The 17,616-nt window shown below is 45.9% G+C and overlaps 1 protein-coding gene across 9 annotated transcripts in view; it reads left to right on the top strand.

Moving 5' to 3' along the window:
* ESRRG (estrogen related receptor gamma) overlaps window positions 1–17,616 on the top strand; it is a 507,255-nt gene that overhangs the window by 109,040 nt on the left and 380,599 nt on the right. For 6 of the 9 annotated variants that reach the window (XM_016165022.2, XM_016165010.2, XM_016165012.2 and 3 more), the window contains 2 exons: window positions 370–446; window positions 1,353–1,425. The exons of the other annotated variants lie outside the window; for them this stretch is intronic. Coding sequence is in view for 4 of the 6 variants with exons in the window: in XM_016165010.2 (XP_016020496.1) it covers window positions 370–446; window positions 1,353–1,425 (150 nt within the window). In the remaining 2 variants the exon portion in view is untranslated. The remainder of the gene's footprint in view (window positions 1–369; window positions 447–1,352; window positions 1,426–17,616) is intronic. 9 annotated transcript variants of the gene reach the window in all.

Genomic DNA, 17,616 nt, shown 5'->3' with positions numbered 1-17,616 from the left:
AGAGATGCTCTAGAAGTACCATGGAGAACGGATGGAGCAAAATCATGGCCAGGGGCAGTAAGGAGGTTGTCGTAATCAAGGGGAAAGATGGCGGTCACCTTTTCCAAGGTGGTAATGGTGACGGTGGAAATAACCGATGGATTTGGGGTGTACGAAGAGGGTAGAGGAGCAAGCCTTGCTGATGGATAGGGTCCGAGAGAGAAGGGGGAGCCGGGCGGCGAGAATGGCATCCGGTCTCTTGGGTTCTGAGGAAGGTACGTTGTGAGGAGCCATCTCGGTTGCCTTTGATCTGTAAGTGCAGGCCGGTGTTCCTAAAAGCTTCCCGACTGACGTCCCCGAAGACTAATGCCATCTTCTATTTCATCACAGTGAACAGCGAGGCTGGCTTGTGAAGGTGCGCTCGGCTGTTTGCAGCAATCCCGCAAAGCAAGAACAGGACCACGGAGGTTTGTAGGCAGATTCTTAAGTTTTTGAACCGTTTGCATTGAATTGATTGTTGTCAAATAAGTGATTAAAATATATCTCTTTCTGGTGATGAAGATGAGTTAAGTTATAGATAAGTTCAGGCAAAAAAGTCTGAAGGTGTGCGTGCTCGCATGCGCATTTGCGTGCATACGTGTGTTTATAAATGCATGTCCATTCACAATGTGCCTAAGTGTGTGCATATGTGTGTGTGGGGTGTGTTGATATATATAAATACACTCATTCTAGTTCCTCCGTCACCGAGAGAGTCTTGATTAATGTCTCTGAGATGACGGTGGTGCTTGTGATTGGATAGGAAGTAGGTGCTAGAGAGGAGCCCCTAACTCATTTTCATAAAAATGAGCCAAATAATTGTCACTTATAATAACCTTTTTTTCACCGCCTAAAGTCTGGACTAAATTCAAACTGGTGACATCAAAGTAAGTGACTCCATAGCCTATCGCCCGTCCCCTGAGATGTGTGATTCACTTTAAAGATACATTTCATTTTATTTTTATTTTATTTTTATTAATTTTTGTGGTGACGTTGATTAATGAAATCCAGTAAGAAAGGTGCATTTTAAATATCCTACTATATAGGAAACGTGATTAGCAAGCTCAGAGTGACACTTATATTTCAGAACTCTCAGAAATGCACTTACATATTTTAGAAAAATAAATCTTTGCAGGGAGTAAAATGCACATGAAAGAGATTCATTTTATTAGAGCAATTAAAACAGTGGCTCCTGTTTTCATCCATCATATTCATGAAATAAAAGAAATATACATTAGAGAAAAAGCGATACTTACCTGGAGATAAAAATTTAAATATAAGGAAGATAAAAGTCCATTTTTTTTTTTCTTTCTGAAGTAACTGAAAATCTTCTGTAGGTTATAATTCAGGCAGAACCTCATCATTATGGACCAGGAGCTGGAGTGAGATCATTGTGGAACGCAAGCCAGAGTGAGTGCCATCTCTTCCCAATATTTTTTTGAGGCACAAATGTAGCCAGGAGTGAGTCATTCAACAGGGTACCTCAGAGGTGGAGGGTCTCGGATATAAACGGGCAACAGCGCAGTACAGGAAAATCCGCCACCTTAGCCTCGGATGCGCCGCCCTCCTCTCCCGGTGAGTTCACAGAAATCACCTCCTTTGATTCCGGTCCGTGCCTTAGGCCATGTCCACGCTGTGGCGGGGCTTCAGGTGACTCGGAGATGGCTCGGAAACGCGACCGTCTCTGTGCCTAAACGCTGAGTGATGTAGGAACAGTTCCCTCTTGGGTTGCAAATAAGTTGTGTAAAAAGAACGTGGGGGACGATTAATCCGTGAGGACGGGAGAGAACTGGAGGCTTTGCTTGTGTCGAGGTGAGGCTGGAGGAGGGGGCGGGAGGGACGGCTTCCTGAGTTAACCTGTGTCAGCGCAGGGTACCAAGGAGAGCGTGGGACCGAGAGAAACTCGGGGGCCATTTCTTGGGGCTGAACATCCTGCTTTGCAGAGTTGTCTTAAAGGGGGAATCGAATCATTCATACATTCATTTATTCATCAACTATTTATTGAGTTTTACTAATTGCTAAAGGACCAAGAGCAAATAATATAATGTTTCTGTCTCACATAAGACCTTACGTTCTCGTGAATAGAGATGATCTAAGAAGTAATCAAACAAAAAAAAATATATAAAATAGCAGATGGGTGACAAGACAAAGTCAGGAGTGAGAAGGACCAGATAGTGGTGCTGCTTTCGATACGGTGGTGCGATCGTGGGCTCACCTGCTGAATGCAGTGGAGAGGGAAGAGCGGAAAAACACAGCACGGGCCGGGCACGTGGCAAACACCTGTCGTTATCCCTATTGTTATGATTGCGAGCATCAGTATCCCCGATGACAACGGTGTAGTTTACGTCCGTGTGCCCTTTTAAAGTGTCAGGAGTCTGTAAAGTCTCACAGGAAGTTGGGTGTAGAGCACACTTATAATGGTATTTTACATCTGTAAAATATAAAAGATTTTTTATTTTGTTACAGTTTGGCTCTGTAAATAGCTAACAACAAATGTTTAAAGGAAAATTAACCGAAGGTAATAATGAATGTTTAAAAGAAAATCAACAAAAGCTGATGGTTTCATGTGGTTAAATATCTTGTGAATTTTTCCCCCATCTGTGCAATTAAACATTTCCTGCCCACCTACTGTGCGTCAGGCGCTGTGCTGGGCCCTGGGGAAGCAAAAACGTGGACTTGAGTCTTTGCCCTTGGAAAGCTTATACTCTGATTTTTGCCCTCGGAAGTCGTGACTCTTGCACTGTTTGTTGGAATAGAACCAGCAGGAGGGATTTCCATGTTGACAAGGCTCTATAAGCTTCAGAAAAAAACAAGTTGCATTTGAGTGTTAACTTTGATGTTTGTTTAGTTTTATAAAATATGTAAGAGGCTTTTCCATTAGTGCATAAGACTTTCAGAAAGCTTTCAGGATCTCATGTCACAAGTAGTTAAACATTGCTGAGGGGGCATCTCAGACTGACAACTTGGAAACTTAAGCACTGTGTGTGGTTGAGGACATGTGGCCAAAGTGAGCCCCTTGTCCCGTCGTAACTGAGGTCATGTGGGTCCAATCGATTCATTCGGTCTGAAACATCCAGATTCCGTGGGGGTCCAGAATCCGCTTGGCGACCCTCTAATATCCTTCGACCTTTATTAGTAGCACATCATGCCCTGCCTGGGGCCAGTGAGGGATAAAAACTTCAGCCTGAGTATATTTTAATAATGGAATGAATTGGCACTTGGAAAAAGCGTTTTACACCTGAAATCCTTATACGGGTGGCATTAAGTGGCACAAATGAACTACACCTGGAAACTGCTTTCCAGCGTCCGTTTCTGCTATGTGTGAGTGTGTAGTTCGCTTTGGGACCAGACGTAGCACCTACTCAGGGAGGCCTGTCCGGACTCCACCATGGCCATGGAGCTCCACACTCGACCTCCTTCCTCTGTTTTTTGTTCTTCAGAGGAACATCCTATCTTATGCTATCCTGGGGTGCCCTATCCAGCCCAACCTTACCCAGTTTAACCCTACCCTACCCAACCCTGCCCAACCCAATCCAACCCAAACCTACCCAACCCTATGCTACCCAACCCTACCCAACCCAATCCAACCCAAATCTACCCAACCCTTCCCTACCCAATGCTACTCAACCCTATGCTACCCAACCCTACCCAACCCTACCCAACCCAATCCAACCCAGCCCTACCCAGCCCTACCCAACCCTACCCAACCCAATGCTACCCAACCCTACCCAACCCTACCCAACCCAACCCAACCCAACCCAATCCAACCCAGCCTTACCCAACCCTACCCAACCCTACCCTACCCAATCCTACCCAACCCTACCCAATCCTACCCAACCCTACCTAACCCTACCCTGTCCTAGCCTTTAGTTCCCAATTAAGTATGTGTTTCCGTATTCCTTGGTGCCTTCCCCCTCTGATGTATAAACCTTGTGAGGGCAGGAACTTTATCTTGCTTACGTTTGTATGCCCAGTGCTTGGCCCAGAGGAGGTTCCCAATGAATATTTGCTGATTAACGCGCTGTAGTGATGATGACAACAGCAGCAACACAACCCCGGGGACTGAAGTGAGCTTAGCTGAGCACCGTCAAAACTGCGAAATCAGAGCCAGGCTTCTAATGTCGCTTCAGGTGGCAGAGCTCTTGGTCGGTGCTCTCTGTGGGACCATGTGAAATGCTAGCACCTAACCTGAACTAATTTTACTAAACTTTGTGATGCAAAAGTGGTACTATGTGTCAAATGTTAAAAGGGCTATATGGACGGGACTGATAAATTATTTGCTTTGATTATTTTTAAATGCATTTACTTTTAACCTTTACATTTCCTTGATTTTTGCATTTTGCTTAAAGGGTGTTGTGTTCAGCTTTAACTCTCGGACTCACTGGTTCAGGTTGCCAAGTGTCATGTTCTGGGGCGAGATGCCTGTTGATGATGAACATTCACTGCTCTGCAGACGTTATCTTTGCCCTCGTACCTCCCTTCGGGTTACCCTCCTCACTGGCAAAATCTGTACGGTTTGAGCCAAAATTAGATCAGCATTGGAAAAATCTCATTCCTTTGTCAGTTCACGTAATTTTAAGAGACTTGCAGGACACAGCAGAGATTTTTCTCAATGTGTTGTAGATTATGCATTTATGTAGCTTGTTAATCATCCGTCTCTCAACTAAGAGTCATTATGAGGGCCTCAGGACCTTCCCTCCCCACCCCCCACCCCCTCACCACACACACACAATGATTCATCTAGACCAAAGCCAAACCACCCTTCTCAGGAAGTAAATTCCAGCAAACTGTTCAAACGTCCTAGCAATTACTGATGCAGAAGAACTTTCTTCTCCCCAACTCTGTCCAGTGGAAAATGTTTCATGAACACCTGTTGAGGCACAGGTGGAAGCCCATGGAAATCAAGGCATGCCGCCTGGGGGCAGAGAGATGCATGCACACACGTCTTCCCTGATACGAAGCCAAGTGTGAGCCATCGCCGGGCTGTTGGACATGAGTGAATAAGGGGTACAAATCAGAATGGGAAATTGAAGAAAATGTGATGTATTGAAACACGTACTCGTACACATGCTGTCAAAGATCTAAACTGAGGTTTTTAATTGGTGATATCCTGTTTTTACCTATTGGTTGATGATTTTAACTAGACGAAGTGATACATTCACTAAATCTATACATCTCTTTCCGAATATAAAGATACTCACGCATGATGTTTAGTTTCGTCTGATTGTCAGGAATCCCCCACTCCTCAATCTTCAGACCAGTAATTAAATACAAACAATAGGCACTTATACTTATGCAGGCAAGAAGGGCGCCCTCTGGAACGTCCGGGTCTCATGCCAGAAAGACTGCCTACGGTTAACTCTTAGCCATCACACTAGTGGAATAGAAAACGAGGGACTCCAAAAATGCCCGGGAGGCTTTTTTTTTTTTTTTTTTTTTTGCTGTTTATGCACGTTTATTTTCTCATTTAGTTTTGTCTGAATTACTATTCATAATAGACATTCTGGAACATGTAGTTCAGCTACTGGAGTAAAAGGCAAGGCCACCCGGAAGTGTCCGCTCAGGTCATGGGAAAACACAAGCCGCTCTTGCGAGGACCCGCACCGTAGCCAGGGAGAGGTGTGGTCGTGAGGTCACCACCCCAAAGAGCTACCGAAGAGGAGCCGAGTGTGACCTGAAGAGTCAAAGCCACCAAATCGGAAGCCACTGGATCGGAGGGACGGGGTTCTCAAACAAAAGGGCAGAAACTAAGAACGAGGCCAGAGCCACGTGCGAGGCACGCAGGGAAAGCGGAGAAAAGTCGCCATAAGACCGGCAGGAGGTGGGAGGCGGCGGGCCTGCCACCCGGGTTTCGTGCCCGCGAACGAAGCCGTACGCGGAGCACAGGAAGCACAGGAGGCGGGCACGGGGCAGGTGTGCGGGATCGCAGGGAGAAGGCAGGCAGGTGGAGGAGAGTCCGCCTCGGCGGCATGCCCCTGCTCCACAGTGTCACCGTGCTAGGGAAGGGACACGAAATTACAAAGCGAGATGAGGTACGCGAGCGAATGTTCGGAGCGAACGAGGAAATCACGGCGAATTGTAAGTCGAGCAAAGCTGACGCACATCACGGCACGAGGTGATTCAGAAACGTGAAATTGTAATTAGCTGTTTGACACCTCGGTAAAACATCGTTTTTTTTCCTGTGTGTTTTGGCTACATGCTCTCTGACTGCCTCCTCATTCGACAACAAAGATTTTATAATACCTTTTTCTGAGAATAGAATAGAATAGAAAGATAAATAGAAGAGAATGGAAAGATAATTTAGTCTTTCCTCTGGGAGGTTGATTCAAATTTGTTTTTCTCTAATCGATGGTTTAAAAACTTCTTTCAGTTACACTAGCCATTATTGGCAATGTTATATAAATTTTAGGATTGTGGTCAAATTTTCGAAAAACACCCTATCAAGCTTCATTCTATATAAGCTCCAAGATCTAGAAGAATTTTCTAGACTAGCATCTGGCTTCATGCATTTTAAATCGTATTTCTCTTCCATGACCACATATGGTCAGGGCCAGGCCCCCAGGGGACATGTCTCCATCTCTCTGTGACTCTGGCCCTGCACCCTCAGGGATGGCACCTGTGGTCAGCGGAGTGGAAGCGTCACTCCTGAAAGTCATCCCTGCGTGGGGCTAAGTAACAGTAATTTAACTATACATGGCAGTGACTGTGAGCCACACCAGTGTAATCTTAAACCCAGGCTGAAGGTACGGACAACTCCACTGCCCCTTAGCCAGAGTCCAAGAATGACTGGCTACTCTAAGCCACTCAACGGAAGAGAAGCGGGGAGGGAGGAAGTCAGAGGTCAATTGGCATTAAAATATCTTTACAAATACACAGCACTGTGTACAGAGAGCCCTGGGTGGGCCTCAGAACAGAGAGCCTAAGATGTAGGCTCCTTTATCTTCATGGTCAAACTGCCTCTGCCCACAGCATGGCTGTCGTGGACTTCCCTGATCCCACGTCCTATCTCAGAAGTCTGTATCCTAGCTCCCAAGGATGAAATGCATTTTTATAGATCTTGCTTCCCAATTCCTATTGAACCTCACTCTTCTGGATCAGATACAGGTTTTAATGCATTTGACCTCTTAGGGCTTTGCCAGTGGCTGTCCCGAGTGCCCCTCTCCATGAGAGATGACAATATGGTCATAGATACCATGAACAGCATGGGACAAATGGCTTTTAAGTAAGACTGGACCACCACTGCCTTCTGCAGGATAGAAAAGGTGCACTTTATCCCATTTACCTTTGATAAAGCAGCGCCTTAACTGAAGAGGATGAGTGTATCATTTAAATGAGAGGGATAGGAGCAGGAGGATTGTCCATCACAGGGAGGTATAAAGCCGTCCCCGGGGAAGCAGCTTCGCCTTTGGGGAAACGTTTGGGGAAACTTGTGCCTTGCGTTCCTCCTCCAGCCTGGGCCAGAGCGCGAAGGTTCCAGCGTGTGACTCTGAGTGTTACCTGTGAGCCTTTTCCCCTGGGTGGGGATTTCGTGGGGGGCGGCACATCTGTTAGATGAAGAATCTCTCTAACAGGGGTCCTTCCCCGCGGGCTCGGGAGGACCCGGAAGGTGTTTTATAAAGCTGTTCGAAAGAACTTCTCGCCCTTCCCACCAGCCTGTGATGGTTATAAATACATTTCGAGGTTCAGAATGGTTCCGACACTCTCCCCACGTGATCTTTTAGAGGTTCGGACTTGGTGAGAGTAGCCTTGGGATCTGGTCCTGCAGTAAAAGGCTCCACACGGGCGAACTGCACCGTGATTGAAACTGAAACTAGGAGGAAGCCCTGGGCAGAATAGGAAAAATAGTTACCTACGCTGCTGATTTGTGTGGAATTATTCTCGAGGTTATTAATAAAGAACATTCAGAAAGAGGCAAGTAAAAAATGTCATTTATGTCACAGATGAGAAAGCTGCCTACAGGTATTAATGGAATTCATTCACTGGTTTATGGACCCAGACTTCTCCGGGGACTTGACAAATTCACACGCATGTAGACCCCTCTGAACTGGACGGAGATGCCACTTAGTTACCAAATATTCTCTATGAATAGCCTAGGATTATGCAAATAATTCTCTAGTGGGCCGGAAGAGATCACCTTCTGTGGCAGGTAGCCGAGAAAACTTTCGCGGGGAGCCAGCCCAGGGATTTTCAGCGATGCGGGTTGGCTGCGTTTTTGCGGAGCAGGCGTTTCCGTAGACACCTGGGCCAGCCCCAGCGCACAAAGGATCTTTGTAAACATTTTCTTCTAGTCAGCGCTTTCTCATTAGAGGGATGGGTAAAGTGATCAGGCGTCGTCCCCGAAACAGATGTTTGCTGCTGCCAAAACGTGGCCGAAAGCACCCGTCTCGAAGATGCTAGAGAAACGAATGCTTGCAACTGAGATATGTCCTCGTCTTGTTAAGACTTTTCCCAACAAAACTTGTATGTTCAGGGAGCTGTTTTGCATGGAGCACGGGCCAGCCAGTATGAGCATATCATTCCTTAAGTGTAGCGTGGGTGCAGCTTGGGGATTAGAAGGGCTTCAAGTGATCGTAAGGATTTATTTGAAGTTCTCTCTTCTTCAAAAGAAAAAAAATAGAGTGTCTTCCCGCCAGAGGCGCAGAGGAAACTGGACGTAGCCCCGGGAGCTTTTGTTTCAGGAAACAAAGTGGCAGATTTGCTTGGATCCTACACGTGGAAGCTCTAAACGTGGCCATGCTCTAGCGTTATTTATAGTACAGGAGACTCCACCTGCCCTCCCTCATGGTTATCCGCCCCCTCCCCCCCAGCAGGGTGGCCTTATACTTACCTCCGAAGCCTCATCTTCAGATGCCTCCGCGAAGTGTGGCAGGATATGGCGTTATTTTGCCTAATAGAAAATATATCCATTTGGGATATTTTCGCCTTCTGGGGGAATAAAGTTTTGCTCCATGTAAGAAACCCAATCGGAAGGCCGGATCTCCCTGATACCATTCTATAGAAAGTAGCATTTTTGCGATAATCTGTTATTCCTTGCAAAAAGCATTGCTGTCACGTATTACTAACCTTTGGGAATAGGTTCTATAGGTAGAGGGTTCATTTTATTGTGTAAAATAAAAATTGTAGCTAACAAAACTTCAGCCAGAAAGATCTATGGTACCTGCTCTAGAGAAAGAAAATAAATATTTAAAGCTGTATCAGGAAATTAACAAAAAGAAAAACTAATCAATGTCACCGTGTTTGATACTACTTTCGATAATCGCTGACTGCCTGCTAAGCACATTTCTCGCATTGTTTTATTTAATTACCTCGTTACACATCCGGCATACAGCACCATTCCTATTTTACAGGCAGTTTTATTTAATTACCTTGCTACATATCAGTGTGCAGTATCATTCCCTTTCTACAGGTAAAATAGCTGAGGCTTAGAGAGTGAGTGACCCATTCCAGGTTGCCGAGCTGGGCAGGTGTCAAACTCAGCCGGTCTGACTCCTGGGCCACGACTTTTAACATTACCCTGGTTGCCGTTAGGTACAATTCTCTGATGGTTCATGTTGTCCAATGTGTGTGAAGATAAAATCGATGATGACGGTGACCTGGGCGTCCGCGGATGGCTGGGAAGCCCAGCGTGTGCGGCGCCGCCCTTTACAGGGGCAGAGTCCTCGTTCTTTATTAACTCTGGGCTGGGGCGACATGGAGGAAAAGGCACCCCCTCTGTGGGGACTGTTTTCCGGCTCATTCCGGAATTTCTCGATTCAGAAATTCCGGAATGAGCCTCTGTCTACTGCATCTCGCAGAGGAGTGGACTTCCCCTACAATAGCTCTCTTGCTATTAAAAGCCAGGCATACGGCCGAAAGCAATGCGTTTGGAAGCCATTTCTTTAGTATCATTTCCTTTCTTTCTCTTTTCTCCCGAAGCTACTTTATAAAACCACAAAGTACTTTTTAAAATTGCCCTTGTCACCTCCAGCTGCATCCCCGTCCATGTGCGTGGGTAGCGGCAGGATGCGCAGACGCTCTGCGGGAGGGACGAGGAAGGGTGTTGGGCATGGCTTTGTTTTGGGGGGGTCCGGGGGGGAGCACACGGTGGGAGATAAGCCGTCAGGTCTGCTTAGACTAGCACAGCACTGCCAATCTAGCACGAATAACTTCGGCCTTGTTCCTTTTCGCATCTAAAAAACAAAACAAAACAAACAAAAAACAAACTTTATTTTTTAGAAAATACCCAACGGACACCTGTGTATTTTCTGTCCTGGGAAAGACAGCACTGTGGTGTTCGCATTGGAGCAGTCAGATTTCATGTTCTTCTTCTTAAAGTGACGTCGGCGGCAGCTAAGCTCCGGCAGACTGGATGTTAAAGTTTCATGTTTAAAAGAGCATCTTTTGTTGGGGACGGGATTCCGGAATTTTTCAGGAAAGGTCTTCTCTGAAGCGGGGAGGAGGAAGAGAGGGGGAACGATGAATTCGTCGCGCTGAGCATGCACGAGGCGGCGAAGTGCGCAGGCCTCCGTCCTTGGCGGCGGGAGGGGCACCCCCCGCACCGCGGAGGTCACGGCCACGGCCGCGCCGGGCGCCCGGTCACGCTCGGCAGGCGCTGCGGCGTCACAGGCCGCGACGCGGTGAGAACAGGGAGCCAGGGGGTTGTCGTAAGAAGAAATCGTTGATTTAACATCCATAACCGGCGGCACGCCCTTCCCTGACCCTCATCCGCGGACGGCAAGCCTTGGTTGGAAAAAGGCGTGTGTGTGTGTGTGCGCGCACGTGTGCAAGTGTGTGCACGCATGCACGTGACACTTAACTCTTTCCGGTTAGCACAATCAGAAACTGTATGGGAAGTAAAAAGTGTTGAGTAAGCGACTGCCTAAACCAAGATTCATTTTTTATTTATTTCTGCTATCTTTTGTCCTTTCTTATGTAGATGTGCAGCATTAAATATAAAATAGTGAGAGTTAACATTTATTGAAGAGTCGCTTTGTGCCAGGCGCTGTTTTGAGTTATTTATGTGTATTACCTTGCTTGAAACAGGGCACCATTATTGTCTCCAGTTTGGGGGAGACGAGTAGCCTGCCCAAGGCCACATAGCTAATGATGAATAGTGTCACCAATGAGATTGCCTGACGCCAAAGGCCGTACCGTTGGCCTTTGAGAAATCTGATGAAACCAGAGGACAGTTCATTGAAGAGGCCAAGTACTCTTGTTTATTCTTTCAATGTGTCTTTTACTGAGTATTATGCTTACGGTAGATGGAAAGACAGACATGCACATTACCCCAACTTAATCCCATCATTGCTGTAATCGAAAGATGCCTATTTTTTTAAATCTCTGGTTAAGGATGACACTCTGCAATCAAAGAGCTTAGATCTCTGCGTTTCTAGCATCTGTTCTCAAGTCTCGAAAGTAGGGGAGCAGAATAGGTACAGGCTGAGAACTGGGGTGAATACTTTCAGAATTCCTCGTGTGCCTTTTTAATGAGCACTGTGTATACCTGAGGCATTTGAGAAACATTTATTTCTCTGACCAAATAAGGACCAGAGCCAGAATAAAGGAAGGGCCCTCCACGATCCTCACAACAGAAGAATGTATGGCTCCTGTCACCTGAGCTCATCCCTTGCGTCCGGCTTCCTGTGCTTTCTGGCTGGTTTTCTTTTGGGTAACAGCTTTGCCAAAAATGAAACAGAAGCCGCTCCTTTTTGTCTCCCCCTTTCCACGTCTGTCCTTGATCTGGGTAGATTGTTGTATCACAAAGGTGGTAAAAGATCGGATATCGAAAGAAGAATGTAGAATAGAATGATAACTGCTCCTTGGTTGATAAAACAATCTGATCCATTTCTGAGTGCCCGGGTGATGTTTGGTTGTATTAAAAATGTCACCAAGGGTAACAGTTCCAGGTATGTTATTCAAGATAAAAACATCGACGGGCTTTGCTGCACAGTCAGTGGGGGCAACAAAAATGCCCGTCTGTTGGTTAAGAACTGCACAAATTGGTTAAATAGAACAGAATGCCTCGGCAGCTTAAGCACACATCATACGACGTTCACATCCTCTCTGTGGTTCTTACTTTGTTGGGAAAAAGAATTATAAATTACTTTTTAAAGTATGTTTGTACCCTGCTGAGAAAATTCTGGGGGAAAAAAAAAAAGAAAGGAAGGAAGACCCAGAAACTGCCCTCTCTGTCCTCCGAGGGGCGAGAAGAGGAGGAGGAGGGTGGTGGGGGTGGGGAGGGAGGAGACCTGTGGACTCGGTCCAGGGAAAGGGTTTGAAAATGCTAATTCTGTGCCCGCAGACTCAACCCCTGAAGGACAGGTCCTTGTCATTGGACTCCTCGAGAAACAGCAGAGCAGAAATAAAAATAGATCGCTGACCAAGAATATCCCTTTCCAACCGAGAAGCTTTAAAGTGCTGCTGCCCGTTTTTCTGTTTAAAAAATTATAAACCAGCCTTTTTATTCTTTACTTTGGGAACGCTGGAGGACTCACGCATAGGTGGTTGAGGAATGGAAATATGACAAATCTCGGTTTAAGAAACGTCGGGACATTTTTATTGCTATTTTTCCCCCTTTGGAAAATTAATTATCTGCAAGGGTCAAGCTCAGGTCATTGTCAAATCAGGAATTTCGGAGGCTCAAGTCAATTAGCAGGTTTTGGAAAGATGAACATGGTTAGAAGTTACATCCTTTTTTTCTTTAAATAGAAATGTAGTGATAACGATAGCAATTCTAACAATCCCTTTGTACTTTAACTTTACGCTCCAGAGTTACACCAGGGTTTGTAGTGTTTATAACCAGTGTGGGGTGGGGACAATTATGCAGCATAGTTTTGGAGCACGCCCTGGTCATACGGTATATCAAAACCTAGCACATGCTCACCGCTTCATGAGAATCAAGAATGTCGTTAGAATGCGGGACTAGGTTTGGAATCTCTCTCTCCCTCCCTCCCTCCCCTCCTTCCTTCCTTCCGTTCTTTCTTTGATTCTTTAACACACATTTATTGATCCGATGCCGTTTAGCGCACACAGCAGTGAACAAAGGAAACAGAACTTCTGCCAGCATAGAGCTGACATTCTAGTAGGAAACTAAACAGATGGGTCAGGGAAGACTCCGCTCAGGTGACATTTGCAGAACGACCTCAGGGAGTGGCGGGAGTGGTCGTGTGGATGGTTGGGAGGGGCGAGTCCATCTGCGGGAATAGCGGAATAGCGGATGCTAAGGAAGGGAGGTGGCCGGTGCGTCGAGGTGAGGACAGGGATGGACTGGAGGGAGGACTCAGTGCGAGGTGACGTCAGGGAAGAAATGGGGGTAGGGCTACATGTGTGGGGGAATTTGGGTCACTGCCATGGCAATGATTGGGACTCTGAATGAAAGGAAGCCATCGATAGGATTTTGAGGAGAAGGGAGAGACGAGCTAACTTACGTTTGTGCGGGATCATTCCGTAGCCATAGAGAGAGAAGGACGGAAGCAGAGAAACCCAGCAAGAGGCCACTGCAGTTAGCCAGGGACAGGTGGCAGTGGCTTGGACCCTAGAGGTACGCGCCGGGGTGGGGAGAATCGGTCGGGGTCTCTGGATATACTTAGAAGGCAGTGCCAACAGGATTGGGTGATGGCTTGGATGTGGAATAAGAGAGAGAAAGTCTTCGAACTGCAGACCCTCATGCCACAGTCTCAGAAACCTTCGACAGTTTCTCAGTCACGAACTACAGCAACAGACACTCCTGTGTGCGCCGTGCTGTGCCGTGAAGGAAACGCCTTTATTTACAATATCCTAGGCGAACATATGCAGTAGGTTTTAACGCACACCTTTCAGACTAAGTTCCAGAGGAGTAATGGTAATAATGAACACTCCAACCACGTTAATGCAGCCAGTCGTGGCAGACTGGACACTCACAATCACATTTCCTGAAGAATTGGTATAATAAAGGTGATCGTCCTTATTAACTGCTGGGGCCGTAACTCATGGGGTTCTAGCATTTTAACCATGAAAAAAGTCCTCCGAGGAGCTAAGACAAGGCAAGACATCTCAAATACTAATGAGAAGAGTTATAATATGCGACCATGCACTATCTTTCGTATGTAAAGATGGAGGCTCTGAGCTATAGCGAGTACATTTGACCGTGTGCTTGGCATTGTTTTGTTTTGTTTTGTTTTCTGATAACTGGAAATGAATTTACCCAGTTTGGCCACTGCACTGTCATCCAGCGACTCTTGTATAACTCACTGGCGGTTATCTGTGGATTCGGGATGCCTTCTGAATTACTGAAATAGAGCAAGCCCGATTAGCCTAACCGGCAATTAGAAATATGACTTCGGCCCTGGTTAGTTAAGACGCCAACGAGCTGACGGACCTATCGCGTTACTGTCTTTTCACGGACGTGGTGCCGACCGGTGTGGTCTCGGCACAGCGAGTGCTTTGGCAGTTGAGAACGCCAGTCGGCCACACCAGTTTTCAGTATGATGGACAGATTCGAAATGAAGAGCAGGTTGAACTCTCAGTTAATGGGAAATAATATAAATAGGAATAAAAAAGCCCTTCCAATTTAGTCCATCGGAGGTAATAATATCTAAACACCTTAACCTCAAAATCATTAGTCTTGCATATTTCAATCAATATGGATTCTCTCAAAAATCAATTTGCCGCCACAAATATGATTATTTAATAATTCACAAGTTATGGGCCTTCAGGCTAAAAAAGGTGAGTGTGTGTGAAGGAAAGAAGTACTCTCCACCTTAGATAAGATTTCAATTAAAAGAAAACGTTCATGAAATACAGTTTAATGGTAGACGTGACAATCTTTCAGGAGCGTATGTTTTGAGCTGTCTGGCCTACTGGAGAGAGATCAACTTAGTTCCATCTCATTGTTCGCTTTCAGATCAGACCTATTTAGCTCTTTTCCTAGTACCATAAATATTTTATTCAAATAAGCCATAGCAAATTTCTGTTTTACTTACTAAATTAAAAGCAATAATTTTAAATAGCTGATGACTAGTACCAAATCACGCAGGCATTTTTCTAAGCATTATTGGCGACAGCGGACACATGCATTTCATAAGGCATTTTGGTAACTGTTTCATGGCTTTTCTGTTTCATGTCAGAGACGGTGACATTGTTCTGTGAATTTTGTCTTTGGAGTGGCCCTCCCCCGGGGTCATCACTTTGGATCGCGCGAATTCCTGATACTGGCGATTCTAACGCGTGGCTTTCCTGCTAACTCTGTTCCTCGAGAAGGCGTTCGTGGATCTGCCTTGCCGCGGGCTCTCTCCTATCCAGTTGCACAGGGCGGATGTGCCAGTTACTCATCAATCTTCCAGGTCCTGCCTCGATTCTCTTCACTCTCTGTTCTCCCTTGAAAATCATCCGCCCCAAGAATCTTTTCAGCCGTTATGAGGAGATGCTGTTTTGTTTTGTTTTCTCTCAAACGACAGTTTTTGCAGCCACTGGCTAAAATGTTCCACATCGTTTTATAATGGAATAGATAACTATTGGGATGGGGGTTGCCAGGGTCACTGCCAAACACCCTGGAGAATGTCCTGTCACCTGAATGACTCAGTCCTGCCCCCACCCTGGGCCACACCCCCATGTAGGGCTGGGTGACCTTTCTGTCTATTTGCATAATCTTCCTTCGTTGGATTTATTCTCCATGCCTGGGTCAAAAAATGGGGCTCATTAATAAACATTTATCGAGCACCAACAGGGTATTCTGTTCCAAATATATTCCCTTCCCTGTAGGCTCAGAATCCACAATTTTGGCTCCCAGCAGTCACCTCTGCCCTGATTTTGAGAAGCGTAAGTTATCTAAGCATTTGAAAGGACATTCAAATATTTGTAAACTTCAAAGGGAGATAGTCCTTCATCTAAAATGTCCTTTAGATGGTCAAAATTTCTGAATATTCTACTTGTCTAGTGAAGTTCACTGAACTGTTCCTGGGATGCAGATAAGCCCTGATAAGGTTAAAAATATTAAAACTCGTAGATAATAATTAGGCTATCAAGTTAAAAGCATCTGTTTCGTTAGGTGTGAGGACTGTGGAGAGAGAGAGAAAAAAAAAAGAACCTCATAAAAATTGAAGAACGTTGTCAAGGTCATTGGCACATAATTTTTAGAGTCATTTGGGCTAGATGCTGTTGTGCTAAAAATTCGATCAGTAGGCAATGTTGAAGACGACAGTGTTGTTAGGATGTGTGAAGCTCTTTACCGAAGCATGATAAATAATTGAAAATGCCTTCAGCAAATTCCTGTTTTAATGGGAAAATACTTTGTCATGCAGTTTTTTAATTAGTATTCACTAATTCAAATTGGTTTATCATTTAGCCAACTGCACATTAGATTTTTAGTGATGCATTTGCTCGTCTTCATTCTTATTTGTGGATTTTCCAGTTGATAGTAAAACTGTTGGCAGCTTCCACGATGCTTCGACGGGCGCTTCTCCGCATTTTTCTGGCTAATGCAACACCTGAAGGATTAAATTAAAAAATCATCATCGGAGGCTCAATCGAACCTGATTTGGGTGAAGGATCATGGGATTGTAGCTGCTTAAATTAGAAATCGGGGTAGGGAAAAGGATACATTTTAAACTGAAATAAAGAATTCTGCCCCTTAGGCCTCAGGTTCAAAGGGCTAATAGTCCAAAATTTGCTTCTTAAAATGTCAGTCATTAAGTATTTCTTAAGCACCAAAGGTAAACTCACTATTGAATTAGTTAAGGGGCTGCAGTAAATAGAAATATAAAAGAGATTATCTTTTTTTTTTTTTTCCCCGTGTGGTGCTGGAAAAGCCTAACCAAAAGTAAAGTTCCTCAGTCTCCATGAAACATTGACATTCATTCATTTGGGATTTAATAAGCACCTCCCTCCACAAGTCGGTTACTGCTGTCAGAAGACCTTTTTATGTTTGCATTTGCCCCCTTCCCCGTGAGTCTGTAAGTCGTATGAGGATAGAGAACTTCGTGTCTCTGCTTCGTCTGCAGAGCTTGGACTAACAACCGGCACGCATTAGAAATTCCATATACACATTTGCTGAATGAATGCATAAGTGGCTGAGTGAACGATTAAACATGTGCCTAGGAGCTGTCTCTCAAGGTGGCCGGCGGTCCGAGACCCGAAAGGCCAGTACGAGGTAGCCGAAAAAGAGGGGAGAGTGAAACCAGGATGGAGAAAATGTCTCGCAGAACAAAACGTGGACGGCAAGACCATTTACATTAGCACCCCCAAACATGAAATCCTTAGGGAGAACTCTGACAACGTGTGCGTAGGCCCTGTGTGAGAAAAACAGCAAAACTCCGATACAGAAGAAATCGGAGGACCAAATAAGTCGAGAGACACCCTGCATTCGTTCCTGGGGCCTCAGCGCGATGCGGGGATGTGGACTCTCGAGGGAGGAAGTCGAGCACGGAAAGGGAGGAAGGGCGCATAGGAGAAACCCCAGGCTCGGGCGGGCCCGCCCCCCAGCCTCCCCGACGGCAGTGGCACGTCTCTACCCCGTGACCCGGTTCCCCGGTTTCCATCCACGAGGTGGCTTTTGTGAAGTGGAGGCGGAACCGCGAGCCTGGGATGGTGACAGTGGGCCGGCGGGCTTGGACGAATCCTCGCTCCGTTCACCGCGGCAGGATTCGC

The sequence above is a fragment of the Rousettus aegyptiacus genome, unplaced genomic scaffold (assembly GCF_014176215.1).
Source record: "Rousettus aegyptiacus isolate mRouAeg1 unplaced genomic scaffold, mRouAeg1.p scaffold_m13_p_18, whole genome shotgun sequence".
In the NCBI taxonomy this organism is placed as follows: domain Eukaryota; kingdom Metazoa; phylum Chordata; class Mammalia; order Chiroptera; family Pteropodidae; genus Rousettus; species Rousettus aegyptiacus.
This window is presented reverse-complemented; position numbering and strand designations above follow the sequence as displayed.